Source organism: Thamnophis elegans, chromosome 4, assembly GCF_009769535.1.
Source record: "Thamnophis elegans isolate rThaEle1 chromosome 4, rThaEle1.pri, whole genome shotgun sequence".
NCBI classification, from domain to species: domain Eukaryota; kingdom Metazoa; phylum Chordata; class Lepidosauria; order Squamata; family Colubridae; genus Thamnophis; species Thamnophis elegans.
In genome coordinates this window covers 32,610,716-32,625,314 of record NC_045544.1, presented here as the reverse complement: position 1 = coordinate 32,625,314, position 14,599 = coordinate 32,610,716, and the positions used below count along the sequence as shown (strand labels likewise).

Sequence of the window (14,599 nt, the reverse complement as noted above, 5' to 3'; positions counted from 1 at the left end):
TATCAAAGTAGTTTACTCTAGTACTTATTTATTTGTTGATATAAGGATATAAATATCCTATATGAGGTTCCAGAGAATCACAAATGGATTTTGCTTGCTATAAATATAAATACCAGTAAATAAATGAGTATTTTATTTATGAAAATGACCTCTTTCATTACCATTTTTCACTAATGAATCTGAGTTCTCGATATGTATACAAAACAAGGTCCTAGTTTATCCACAGGGCAAATGTATCTATAGAATACTGTTCTGGGCAATTTTGAATCTAACACATTGATTGTATGTTATATTTTAACACAACCCATAGTTTATTAATCTTTATAAATAATGTTAGCATTCTGCCAATTAAATAGTGCATTGAAATAAATGTATTGTAGTTTCTCATTTCTTCCCAAAGGGAGTCTTCCAAGATATGTCTAATCTTTCACTTGCATATTTCAACTTACAGGTTCAAGTGTCAATGACATTTGAAGGTCGCTCAGCAGTTGAAGTCAATCCTCAAGTGAATGTAGATGACTTAAAGGCTTTCACATCTTTAAGTTTGTACATGAAGTTTTCTAAGGAAAATCCACAAAGAAAAAAGCCTCAAGATCAGTTCGTTTTGTATTTAGGAAACAAAAATGTATGTTCACCTGCTAAATGTATAGTGATTTCACATATATTTCACTGGGTTGTTGTTTTTTTCATCAAAATTTAAAAAAGGTGACAGTGAGTCAGATCCATCCCTCAGAATTTTACTGAAAAATGTCCACCAGCCTGTTTCCAATAATAATCTCTGGCTTTTTAATCCTGTCCATCAACCTTATCTGTTTTCATCTACTTCTTCTACTTCCCTCAGTCTTGCCAAACATTCATGTAGATAGCCTTCCATCCTTCCAAGGTGGGTAAAATGAGGATCCAGATTGTTGGGGGCAATATCCTGACTCTGCAAACCACTAAGAGAAGGTTGAAAAAGCACTGTGAAGCATTATAAAAGTCTAAGTGCTATTGCTATTGCTAAGTCAGTTCATGGATAAGCCAACCCTTGAATTTTTAACAAAATGCAATGAACCAGAGGTGGGTTCCTACCAGTTGAGATCGGTTCAGCCAAATAGATAGTAATTTGATGGCCTGGGTCACTGGAACCTGGGCCTGTCACGCCCCCAAACCGGTTCCCTGGGCACTCGCCCCACCCACCTACCCACCCAGTCACTCCTCACCTTCCTAACCCTGCCTAAGCTGCCACGTGGTGCCTGCCCTGCACCCCAACTGAGCTGCCTCCTCTTGCCTACAGGTAAGTCTCACTACCCCCCTCCCCTGAGTTTGCTGTGCCTCTCCCCCACCATCCCCACTGGGCTCGCAACTTTACCTTCCCCCGCTCCTTCCAGGATCCCGCCGTGTCCATTTTGGTTCCCAGGGGGCTTCAGGGAGGCCTGCTAGGCCCAAAATAGGGCATGGGGGTACCTATCAAGCCTCCCTGCATCCCCCTGGGAGCAAAAACGGGCTGGAGGGGGGGGCTTCAAGGGAGAAAGAAAGAAATCCTCACCATTTGGGGATCCCCAAGTGCATGGAGCAGAGGTCTTCGAGCTTGACAACTTTAAAACTTGTGGACTTCAACTTAATAACTTAATCAAAGAACTACCAATTCAGATTAAAAAAAATAAAATGGTGATCAACAGCCTAATCAAGGAACTATGAAGGAAAAACTCATACCGTCACCAAGACTAACAGGCCAAGCTCTAATGAGAGATCAAGCCTCACTCTTTCTAGCAGTGAAGATGCTATCTAATGAAATGTCTGCATAAAATAGCCAAGCTCAAAGAGCAACAAGGACTTCACTTTGAAGCCTTAGAATCACATGAGCTCCAGAATATTATTTATGTTAACTTCTCAGGTTCCCTTTAATAACAACTCTTGGAAATGTATGAAAATGGTAGTAGAAACCCTAATGTAGTATTTAATATAGCTTAGAAGTAAAAGAAAGGGCATATTTTCCAAAAATTCATAGGGAAAAGTCTTAGATTCGTCTTTTTATCCCTTTCCTGCTCGTTTTATCCCTTTTTGCCCTTTACCCCAAACGAAAAAATAAGTGCCATTCTCTAACACCGAGATATGTAACATGATTAGACCAATATATTTTTGTCGAGGCTTTTCTGAGTTTAGCTTTCCTTTCTCTTCACTAGATCATATTTTTCAAGGTGCTGTGTTAACCATTTCTCAGAAACATTACAAATCTATAAACCAGGATGACCTTGCATTCTCTTAAGTTTTCCAATGTGAGGCAGAACTATGCTAAGCTAGTTTGTTGTTTATTTCTCCTGAAACCTTCACAAGCATGTTTTCTTCTTTTTTTTTCTCTAGATAAAAAATTATGTGGGTCTTGCAATTAAGAATGGAAACCTGGTCTATGTTTATAATTTGGGTGCTGGTGATGTGAATATACCTTTAGATTCCAAGCCAATCAGCTCTTGGCCTGCACATTTCAATCTGGTTAAAATAGAGAGGTAATATGATTACATCTGCTGCTTTTATTATGTATTCCTTATATGATTGGGTTAGAAAAACTCAGGACAATGTAGACGCTTGGGGAGACTGTTAATAGTGTTAATTGTACTTATTAACAGCCTGGCAAAATACGTCTCCCTACTTATTGTAATTAGTATTCACTGCTGAATTATCACTGCTACTTAATTATCCCTGTTGATTGCCTAAACAAAAGGAAAGGAAAAGAATATTTTTCTTTAAAAACCCTACCTGTTCTGGGCCCCCTCCGTCCGGTAATGAACGCAGACACAGGCTTAGCTGTTTGCCACTCTTTATTCACAGCAATTATAATCCTGTTGGCTGAAAGCCCAGACACGACTCACTGGCAAGACGTTGGCAGCAACCAGACTCCAACAGACACGGAGACACAAGGCAGACCAGACAAGGAGTTCTCCAGATTACTACGAACGGTTGTGTCCTGCAAAAGGACTCCTCCCAAAGTCTCTTCTTATATGCTCTCTTGGGAGGAGCCAAACCACAACCACCTGGGCTTGATTATCTCCTATGAGTCTGTCTCCGTAACTGCTGCCTCCGTTTCTCTGCCCTTCGTTGCCTGGCGTCAGGGACAAACTCCCTTTGATCTTCCCCACTGCTCCAAGCCTCAGGCACCTCCTGGTTGCCAACTAGCCTCTCTGGTCCCTGCTCTGAGTCTGGTCCTCCACATCTTCCATAGCAGACTCATAGGGTTCCTCACTATCGGAGTCCATTGGCAGCTCCAACAGCTCCTGCTGGGCCACAACATCTACCTTTTTTTTTTTAAATGATCACTATATATGCTAAAAAGTTCTAAAAGGAAGGTTATTCCAATCCATTATAGATAAATAAAATCAGCAACGGAAGCATTCTTCCATTATTCTCCTTTGGAGTATTTCAACCTGTATCCCAAATAATCTTGAGATTTGATCGATCAAAATCATAGAGTTCATCAATGAGAATACTAATAATGTTAAGCAAAGTTTGATGGAAAATAAATCATTCTCCCTTGCTCCCTTACTCTCTCTTGAAAGGAGTGGTGCAGTGGCCTAGAGGAGGAGCTTTCGCCTCACAATCAGGAGGCTGTGAGTTGGATCCTAAGTAGAGGCAAATATTTCTCTCTCTCAACACAATGAGAATATATCTGCTGAACGATTCTTTGCATTGGTGTCAGGAAGGGGATCCAGCCAGTAAACACTCTGCTAACTCCATTCAGTTGCCCAGACTCCACTACGCAAGGGATTATTGGTGTCGTTAAATGAAAATGTTGATTAGCTCCTGATGCAGAAATTGTTAACCATTCAATCAAGCAATTGCAGGAGTTCCATTTTTCACTTTTCTTCAATAGGATTGGCAAGCATGGCAAAGTGTTTTTGACAATCCCCAGCCTTACCAGCACGGCTGAGGAAAAGTTTATCAATAAAGGAGAGGCTCCGGGTGATGCTTCTTTATTGGATCTGGATGCTGAAAATACTGTTTTCTATGTGGGAAGTGTGCCTCCAGGTTTTAAGGTAAGAGCAATAATGGTTCTGTGCATTGTCTCTGCGAATGCTCAGTCTTTTTCAAGATTGAATTAAAGATGACACCTTTATTGTGAAGCCTCTTGCAAAAAAAAATGAGGCAGCTTTAAAAAAAACAATTATTTCATCCTAACATTTCCTAATGGATAACATGACAGACAGTTTAGAATTGATTTCAGTTCATGTAACCTGTTCCTGTGTTTTTAACTGAGATAAAGAAATGTGCAAACTAGATTACAGTCGTGTTGCATCCAATGCCATATGCTAACAATCTGGACACGATCTTCTGTTGCTGATGATAACAGCATATTCTGAAAGGAAGAGGGAAAAGCAAGTATCCAGATTTGTTTAATTCAGCTCTGTGCAAATGGCCTACTACAAACCTATAATCATAGTTTTAGTGACCATTTGAAATTACCAAAACACTGAAAGAAGTGACTTACAAATGGTCTTCACACTTACAACCATTGCAATATCTCATGGTCATGTAATCAAAATTCAGGTGCATGGCAAACAGCATCCGTTTACAACAATTGCCATGTCCCAGTGTCATGTGATTGCCATTTGTGACCTTCCCAACCAGCTTCCAACAAGCAAAGACAATGGGAGAAGCAGAGTTTGCTTAATGACTGCATGGTTCGCTTCATGACTGCAGTGATTCACGTTAAAATTGGGCACAAAAATTGGACTTACCAACCATTTTGTTTAGCAACAGAAATTCTGGTTCCAACTATGACCGCAAATCAAGGACTACCTGTAATCCCCAAGACTAAAGCCAGAGCCAGAGCCAGAGCAGTATTTTGGTCCTGGACCAAGTTCAACTTCTCTCTCAAATATAGACCTCATGGGATGACAGGGGGTAATCTTTCTCTTTCAATCGCATCCTATTTTGTCACAAATAAAAACAAGGAAACTCCCATTTATTCTGCTTTGAATACACTCAGGAAAGGGGAAATGTAATATTTATAATACAATAATAATAATTTTCCAATTAACGAGTGTAAGGTAATTGTTCAAGGTTGATAACAGCCAAGTGGATTCCACAAGAAAAACTTCATCTTGATGTATTGCAAAATGCTCAGGGACTGTAAGAAGGGGGATAAAAATGAAATAAATAGATGAGAGAAGTGGGGAGGGAGAAAGGAAGAGGGAGAAGGGGGGAGATAGAAAGAAATGTTTGTGTGTGTGGTGTGGGTATGTATGTATGTATGTATGTATATGTGTGTGATAGTTATATATGCTCTCACAGACCTACACACACACCCATACACACAATGTGTGTAAGTGTGGGGGGGGCACTAAATCAGTGTTGCAAGTAATGAGAAAACGATCAGTAACTGAGAGCAAGAACCATAGGCTTCATCAGTTTAGTCTAGATGTAAATGGATTGAGTTTAAGTAATTCAACAAGCAGAAGGAGAAGTTGCAAAATATGCTTTTGCTCACTAAACTAAAGAATAAACCTTTGAGGCTTATGAGATTGATCTGAATTCTGTTTTTTTCTCTTTAAAGCTCCCTCCAAGCTTGGACTTGCCGGGCTTCATTGGCTGCTTGGAGCTTGCTACTCTGAATGATGATGTTATTAGTCTGTATAATTTCAAAAACATCTATAACATTACCAAATCAATACCTTGTATCAGGTAAGATTAACTTGGTCTGTCTTGGATAGCTTGAACAAATCAATTCCTCAGTCAGTCAATAAAAGTACTTTTACCTTGGATATAATCATTTCCAAAAACAAGACTTACCAAGTGGCCAGATAGCTCCAGAGAGTTTTGTGATTTTTGGAGTCCCCAAAGTATCTGGAAGCAGGAGATCATGCTGACACTCCATAACTTCCAGCACCTATGATCTCAACCATGTGGAAATGCATCCAAAACACTGGCTGATCTCAACTATGCAATCAAAAGCCATTTCCCTATCACAGTTAACAAATATTAATTCAACAAAAGGTAGATGTCTGTACCAATCAAAACTAATATATGCCCTGTTTTGGTAGGCAGGGCTGTAGAATGTTTAATTCTTAACCAGTCTTCAAACATTTCAGATGTAAATATGGTGGGGTGAAAAGAAAGTGGGAGGCTGCACAGGTGCATAAAGTACATGTATATGAGATCCACTCCATAGGCTGCATTGATGACCAAGCTTAGGAGATCAAGAGAACCTTCCATATGAGACAAAACATTGGTCCAGGGATGGTATTCACTTACCTTCGCTACCGGTTTGCAAATGTGAGTGCATTCGCACACGCACTAACTTCACTCTCATGCACCACCTCTGTGCTGCGCAGAGCGTAAAAAATGGGACATGATGATGTCTGGGAGGATGGGTGGAGCTTCCCGACGCTGCTGCTACTGGTTCGCCTGAACCGGATAGAAATGGATGAAGAGCACCACTGCATTGGTCTGATTGTTTACTCCTTTTCTCAAAATTCTGATTGGCTTATATCCTATCTAGGCCCACATAACTCCTGACCAATAGATTTAGATTTTATGGGAATGGGATCATTCCTTATTTTTACGACTCTGTTATGGTGTTTTAATTTCTAAGACATTGCTCTTTTATTCAAAAGGCACCCATTGAGCATTCTTTCCTTCCATTAGTTAGTGGGCATCCCTTTCAGCTCAGCATATTTAAGACCTATCAAAAATTATGTTAACCTTTTTTAGGCATTTCCAATATCAAAAGTATTTAGTACAAAATGATTGAAAATAAGATCCCAGAGTGAAAAGCAAAATGGCGCTCTCTTTCTATTTTATCATACCCAAAGCAGTAAATAATTTATGACGTGTCCTGGGGCTATTCAATTCTGTTCCCCAATAGGAAAAGCAGAAAATGATCTGGGTCATTTGACTCATCCTAACAGCAGGGCTAATCCTACCCTCCCAGTAAACACTTCAGAAATATATCTCCTAAATCATACAATGAATGCCAGACTAGATAATCAATTGCCATTCAAAACAATTATGTCAGTTTGTTCCACCTGCGTCTGGTTTTTATGTTAGATCTTCAGACTGTGGGATATAGTCCAGTTTCCTAATATTTCTTTATGTCTTTTTTTCTTCATGTTAGAGATAAACTGGCCTTTACACAGAGCCGAGTTGTAAACTATTTCTTTGATGGTTCGGGTTATGCTTTGGCAAAGAATATTGAGAGCAGAGGGAAGTTTGGTCTTGTGACTCGTTTTGATATAGAAGTTCGAACACCAAGTGATAATGGTCTTCTCCTTCTGATGGTTAATGGAGTAAGTAAAAGGGGGAAAGAAACAACACGTTTTATGAGTTCTTATCTTGTTGATGTATATCTGTTCAGATATATTAAGAAGTAAATTATTTAAATTCTGTTTCTGAAGAAGATCCAATTGATTATTCAAAGTTATTTGGATATTATTTTCATATCATTTTATACTGCTTTAGGTTATTCCTTGTATTTGAACGTTGCCTGTTGATTGTAAATTGCTTCAAGAACTATCATAATAGGAAGCAATATAGTAATTAATTAGTATTAATAGGTTTATCTACTGAAGAAGAGTAAAAAATATACATTTTAACTTCTAAAAATTCCAATCTTTTCTGAAACATCTAATTTTGTGGTTATGCAGAGTATGTTTTTCAGCCTGGAGATGCAAAATGGATACCTGTACCTGCAATATGATTTCGGCTTCAGTAACGGTCCTGTCATTCTAGAAGATTCTATGAAGAAGGCTCTGATTAATGATGCAAAGTTCCATGAGGTAAATTGCCTTGTTATCTGCATTTCTGTCTAGCTTGTCCAACCAACAACAAAACATGCAGATTCCCACAGAATTAAACTAAGTGCTTATTAAAGGGAGTAGACATGTAGAAGTTGAATATTGGGGTACACTATCAACCGGTGTTAGCTTGAAGGGTCAATATGTATAATTTTCCCAATACAAAAGGAGACAACAAATGCTTGTCAAATTAAAAAAAAAACACTTAAAAGGTTCCGAAAAGAGCTTCTTTTCCCTTTTCAACCCACAAGGAACAACCATCAATAATAACATTTGAACTTTGGGAAGAAAAGGACTCAGTATAGATTGTATAGAAGAGGAAACAAGTAATGAGTTCTCAGAATTAATTTGTAGAGTGATCTTGATTCCAAACAATGAATGCTGTGTGTCCGCCATCTTATAGGTGCAAAGGAAGGCATATAAATTTAATAAATAAATAAACACTATAACAAACTCTTAGGATTAAAGCTGGAAAGGCAGCAACCATCTTTTCCCAGGTTCAAGAGAAATTTTATATCAAGATTTCTCAGCTACAGCTATTGTTTCACCCCCAAGCGTGACATGGCTGTTGCCTTAGATGTTGGGAGGAAGAAGCCTGTGGTTTAAGCACTAAACTGTACAGGTGAAACTCAAAAAATTAGAATATCATGCAAAAGTTCATTTATTTCAAAAGCACCAAAACCTGGTTCAATGACCGTGGGATTACTGTGCTTGATTGGCCTCTCCATTCTTCCTCCATACTCTGGATCCTTGGTTTCCAAATGAGATGCAAAAGTTGCTCTCATCAGAAAAGAGGACTTTGGACCACTGAGCAACAGGACTTTGGACCACTGTGCTTCATTAAGACCAGGGTCAACGCAGCCGTCTACCAGGAGATTTTGGAGCACTTTATGCTTTCTTCCACAGACGAGCTTTATGGGGAGGCTGACTTCATTTTCCAGCTGCCCACACTGCCAAAAAACACCAAAACCTGGTTCAATGACCGTGGGATTACTGTGCTTGATTGGCCAGCAAACTCGTCTGACCTGAACCCCATAGAGAATCTATGAGGCATTGCCAAGAGAAAGATGAGAGAAATGAGACCGAACAATGCAGAAGAGCTGAAGGCCGCTATTGAAGCAGCCTGGTCTTCCATAACATCTCAGCAGTACCACAGGCTGATAACTTCCATGCCACGCCGCATTGAGGCAATAATTGCTGCAAAAGGGGCCCAAACCAAGTACTGAGTACATACGCATGCTTATACTTTTCAGAGGTCCGATATTGTTCTATGTACAATCCTTGTTTTATTAATTGCATGTAATATTCTAATTTTCTGAGATGGTGGATTTGGGGTTTTCATGAGCTGCATGCCATAATCATCACAATCATGAGAAATCACGGCATGAACTATCTTGCTTTGCATTTAACGAGTCTTATCTCATATATATTAGTTTCATCTTTTAAGTTGCATTACTGAAATAAATGAACTTTTGCACGATATTCTAATTTTTTGCGTTCCACCTGTATGTGTATATATTTATTTATTTATTATTTTATTTTTGTTTTATTTATATCCCACCTTTATTATTTTTACAAATATGCTGTACATATATGCACATGCACACCCATCCATACTTTGATTGCTGTGAATTGCAGCAGACAGATCTTCTAATGTAAATGGCTTCAATCTTTCTTTATTATTTCTGCTGAATCAAACCTAGCTCTCACTGACTCAGTTTTCTTGGAAAGGTTTTCAGAAATGATTTTCCACTGTTTCTTCTCCAGGGTGGAGAGAGTGACAGGCCCAAGATTACACAAGCGGCTTTGTGCCTTAATAAATTGTAATTTTTTTCTTGATTATATCATCAGGAATACAAACATCTTTTGACTGACTCTGTAGGCCCTCTTGCCATTGATCCCACAGCAACTTTTCTTCTTTGTGTTTTTGCTGGTAAGAAATCAGCAGCATGACTAGCAAAGCCTGGAATTCCGGAATCTTCCTAGGACCAAGCACCTGAAATTAGGATTTACTGGGCCAAGACAAATTGTGATGCCTTAATCACAATTCTGCAAAATACTGCAAAGAAAGAACAGGGAAGGAAGGTTGTTTAGCCTGCAGATCACCCTCCATCTACTACAAAACCTATCCTTTGCTCAAGTTAATGCAAACAGCAGAAAATGATAGCAGCTTGTAGAGCTATTCTTCATAGGATGTTCTGAGCTATTTTCCTTTTTCTTTTTCATTGCTAAATATGATTGAACAGATTTGGCATACTGTATGCATGTGTGTGTGTATGTATATGTGTGTGTGTGTATATATATATATATATATATATATATATATATATATATATATATATATATATATATATATACATACATACATACATACATACATACATACATACATACATACATACATATATATATATATATATATATATATATATATATATATTACTTACCAGGGGTTGTAAAAAATCTAATAGATACCTTTCACCCTGGCTTCGCTGATAAACGGATAAGAGTCTGTGGCCAATGGCTAAGATCTCTGCCTAGTATGCCTAGTGTGCAATATAGCCCAGGTTCAAATCCCAGTAAGGGTATGGCTAGCTGATGAGAGCTAAATAGCTTGAAATAGATCTATACTAGTCTCCCTTTATTTATTTATCAGCACAAATAAAAAACACAAATATAACAAAGGCAACAGTAAAAATATTGGGTTTCTGTCGTGATGGACTCTTGTGACGAGCCGAAGGACAGATGATGGAAGCAGTTAGCTTCCTCCCATAATTGGGGCTTACCAGGGGTTGTAAAAAAAATCTTATATATATATATATATATGTATATGTATATATATATATATATATATATATATATATATATATATATATATACATACATACATACATACATATATATATATATATATACATATATATATATATATACATACATACATACATACACACATACATACATACACATATATATATATATGTTATATTTATGCTGATAAATAAATCAGCATACCAGGGGTTGTGACTTTATATATATATATATATATATATATATATATATATATATATATATATATATATATATATATATATATGCATTTATACTATACATATATGTGCATATAACATACATACATACAGTATCTAAAAGAGAGCCAGTTTGGTCCAGTGGTTAAGGCATCGGGCTAGAAAGCAAGAGATCGTGAGTTCAAGTCGTGAGTTCATGAAAACCAGCTGGGTGACTTTGGACCAGTTACTCTCAGCCAAACTCACCTCACAAGGTTGTTATTATGAGGAAAATGTGTTGGATATGTTCATCACCTTGAGTTATTTGAAAACAATGATAGATAGATAGATAGATAGATAGATAGATAGATAGATAGATAGATAGATAGATAGATATACTGTAATCTTGATCTTGAGAAAGAAGTGAAACTGATAAAATAGTTCATCTCTGAGAAAATAGAAAATGTAAGAAAAAGATTAAGAACAGTCCCACTTTGTCCTTAAAAGGGAGCAGTGAAGGTTTTAGACGGGCTTTCAAAATTCTATTATTATATTTTATAAGAATAAAATAGCATTCCTGGAATCCTCTACTTCTTGACTTGAGCTACCTTGAACAGCTGACAGTAATGGAGCTTTTAAGACTTTTTTTGTTCCTTCTCATCCTTTCAGTGTTATTGACCTGGACCTACCTGCAAAAACATGAGAAGAAAGCTCCCCTCAAAATGTGTTTTCCTCTTTCCATCATCTCTCACTACAAATTGTTCTGATTTTACAGACTTCTCTGTAAAGCATTATAATGCATCAGCATATTGGTGTGTGATATAGACAAAAAGGCCAAAGACAGAGAGGTATAATGGTTAAAGCATTTGACTTCAAACAGGAATATCAAGGTTCTAGTCGAGCCTCAGACTCAAAAGCTCCCACGGTCAGATTTGAGCCAGTTACTCTCCCTCAGTGCAAGCTCTGTGGATGGGTGTTGTTGTTAGGAAAATAAAAGGGGAAGAATGCACATTGCTTTTTGCTCCTGCATGAAAGATATATTATAAATTAAACAATTCACTGGATTCTATGCTGTGTCTTTTACCTTTATTTTTCTTCATTTCAGATATCTGTCATATATCATAATTCCAAGAAAATGATCTTGGTAGTGGATAGGAGACATATAAAAAGTATGGAAAATGAAAAGAAAAGCATGCCATTTAGTGATGTCTATATAGGAGGAGCTCCTACCGAGATTTTAAAATCTAGGTTGGTTTATAATCATTTAAAAGTTTTTTTTCCCTTTGCGTATTGATGTTCGTTTAGAAATTACATAATGCATATAATGATGTGAATTTGTATATTGTATATTATTCTGTAATGGTGACAAAGCAAATGACAAATTATTAGAGAACATCTAATAATTGAGGTCACCCATTTGGAGGCTATCTAGTCTGAGAAAAGATACTTCAGCATTTTACTGGGTCATTCTGCTCCAGCCAAGTGAGGCATATTTAATGTGTAGTCTATTATAAAGTCATTTTACGTAATCTTCTTTCCTCATATGGAGAAATCACTTTCTGATCTGTTGTATACTGCTTGTTTTCAGCTCTTGGGGGGTGGAGTATTTGGGTTTTGATTATAACTGTTGTTTTTTAATCTACACTTGCAAGTGGGAGACAACGTTTTCAGATCATTCAAAAAAAAATCACACCCAAAAATAAATGCACTTGCAAGCTTTGTTTCCATTATATGAAAATGCCCAATTACAGTTCCTCTGGAAGAAGGCAATGCATCATTATAACAGTCACTGCCATGATTTCCATGAGCATCATGACAAGATTCTGTGCAAAGTCTGGACACTTTGCAAGAAATGTTCTTGATATAAAATGCTATAAACTGCCAGAGAGTGAAACTTCCCACCAACAATAGATAAGGTTGTCCTCTGCCATTCACCGCATCATCAGAATATGGCTGTGAAACAGAGGTACTGTGTCCTTTATTCAGTGACCTGCCACTGCCTATTCACAGTAATAACGTGGAAACACTATTACTTCACTTAACTGCTTTATGGTGGATGGTTGTACTTCTGCCTTAAGCAATTGGAAACCTCCTCCAATGAATCGCTTTAGGGTTATTTGTATTTCTCAGGCTGAATCTAGAGGATGAGGGAATCTGCTCAGATGTCGTTTCTTTCCCATTTAACAGTGCAGTCTGTTTTATTTTGCATTGGCATTCTGTATTTAGAATCCACTAGCCATGACCCTTGACGCTCAACAAACATCTCACTTGCCTTAACAGTGGTGTCAGCTCACACCTGGCTATCAGTACACCCTTTACGGGCTGTATGAAAGGTTTCCAGTTCCAAAAGAAGGACTTCAACTTGTTGGAAGAGCCAGGTACCCTGGGAATTGGTTATGGCTGTCCTGAAGAATCACTTGTAAGTGTAGTACTTACTTTTAAACTCTACGTTGGTTTTCTGTTGCTTTTAAATATATATAATCTTATTTCATGATCTTTTTTGTGTTCTATTGTGAATATGTTTGTTTTCTTTCACCAATTTGTATTATTAGGGAATAAAAAGGTAACATTTCTTAAAGCAATTTTCTCTCTTAATACAATATTATTTCTTTTGAGTAAAATAATGGGAAGTGGTATCTGTTATTGAATGTAGAATACATCTTTGAAAGAAAACCAGTGTGATAGATTTTATACAGTCAGATGTTTTGACACTTTAATAAATATTTATGTCTTGTCTTTTTTCACTCCACAGATCAGATTTTAAGCTAGATTATTTTCAATTGCATGCTGTACTTCAAGTATGGTCTTTAACAGTTCACTATAACAGGATGACAAAATGAAAATTTGCCATCCCCATCTTACGAGAGCAAAAGGCTCACAAAGCATTTTTTTAAAGTGAACATCAAATGAATGCAAGCTTTTTTTTTGTTTTATTTCAAAATCATAGTACATAGGAGTGGTATAAAGTTTCCTAAGTTCTACAGTCAAATTCTCACTTTTGTCACTGTTGTCAATAGAAGTAGCTTTTGCAAATTATTTAAGAATAGTTGACCTAGATTCAAATAGAGATATCTTGATAGCACTGAACTATACATATTTCAACTATCCAATCTACCAAGACTTTCCTATAAGTGACATTGACAGTAGGCTAAATAAATATTAATATTTCTAATAATACCAGTAGTACTCCCAATTATGGCACCAACAGCAATAGTAAAATAAATAAATAAATAAATAAATAAGTAATAGCACTATTATTCATCATAGAGTGATCATCATAGGCCACTCCATTTTTCAGAGCACCAATACAATTCATTTAGCAAGAAGTCAGCTAGACCGTATTCTTCTACCTAACTTTCTATGTGCCATGAGATTGGAAATGGGTTTAAGGTCTTCCTGAAGCTGCTTGATTTTTCAATTGAGTTATTAACTTCTACAGAAGGAGAAAAGAAACACAAGGTGCACATCCTCCAAATCTGTGTATGAGATTCCAAAAGTATTATCTGAATCTCATTCAATGGGACACATTGAGGCACAATTTCCTCAGTGCCATTATTGTAGAAGCTAATTTCTTTCCAACAATAGTGATATGTGAGTCCCACTGAAAGGAAATAATTATAGAGCAGCAGTGTTTGGTGAACTCTGGAAGAGGTTGTCAAGAGTGAATCTCTGTTATGGTGTGATAAAGAGTTCACACTCACTGCTCTGTGATGATCACACATCAACATCGGAATCACTGGGCATTTTGGAATGTGATAGTTGACCCCCTGGATTCTTCCTGCTATTGTTATTTTCATCTTTTGCTCTCTACTCTTCCTATAT

The 14,599-nt window shown here is 37.2% G+C and overlaps 1 protein-coding gene across 2 annotated transcripts in view; it reads left to right on the top strand.

The window, feature by feature from the left end:
• LAMA4 (laminin subunit alpha 4) overlaps positions 1-14,599 on the top strand; it is a 104,632-nt gene that overhangs the window by 72,728 nt on the left and 17,305 nt on the right. For both annotated transcript variants that reach the window (XM_032215685.1, XM_032215687.1), the window contains 8 exons: positions 452-625; positions 2,344-2,486; positions 3,848-4,010; positions 5,531-5,658; positions 7,091-7,262; positions 7,620-7,751; positions 11,883-12,025; positions 13,058-13,196. In XM_032215685.1, the coding sequence (XP_032071576.1) occupies positions 452-625; positions 2,344-2,486; positions 3,848-4,010; positions 5,531-5,658; positions 7,091-7,262; positions 7,620-7,751; positions 11,883-12,025; positions 13,058-13,196 (1,194 nt within the window). The remainder of the gene's footprint in view (positions 1-451; positions 626-2,343; positions 2,487-3,847; positions 4,011-5,530; positions 5,659-7,090; positions 7,263-7,619; positions 7,752-11,882; positions 12,026-13,057; positions 13,197-14,599) is intronic.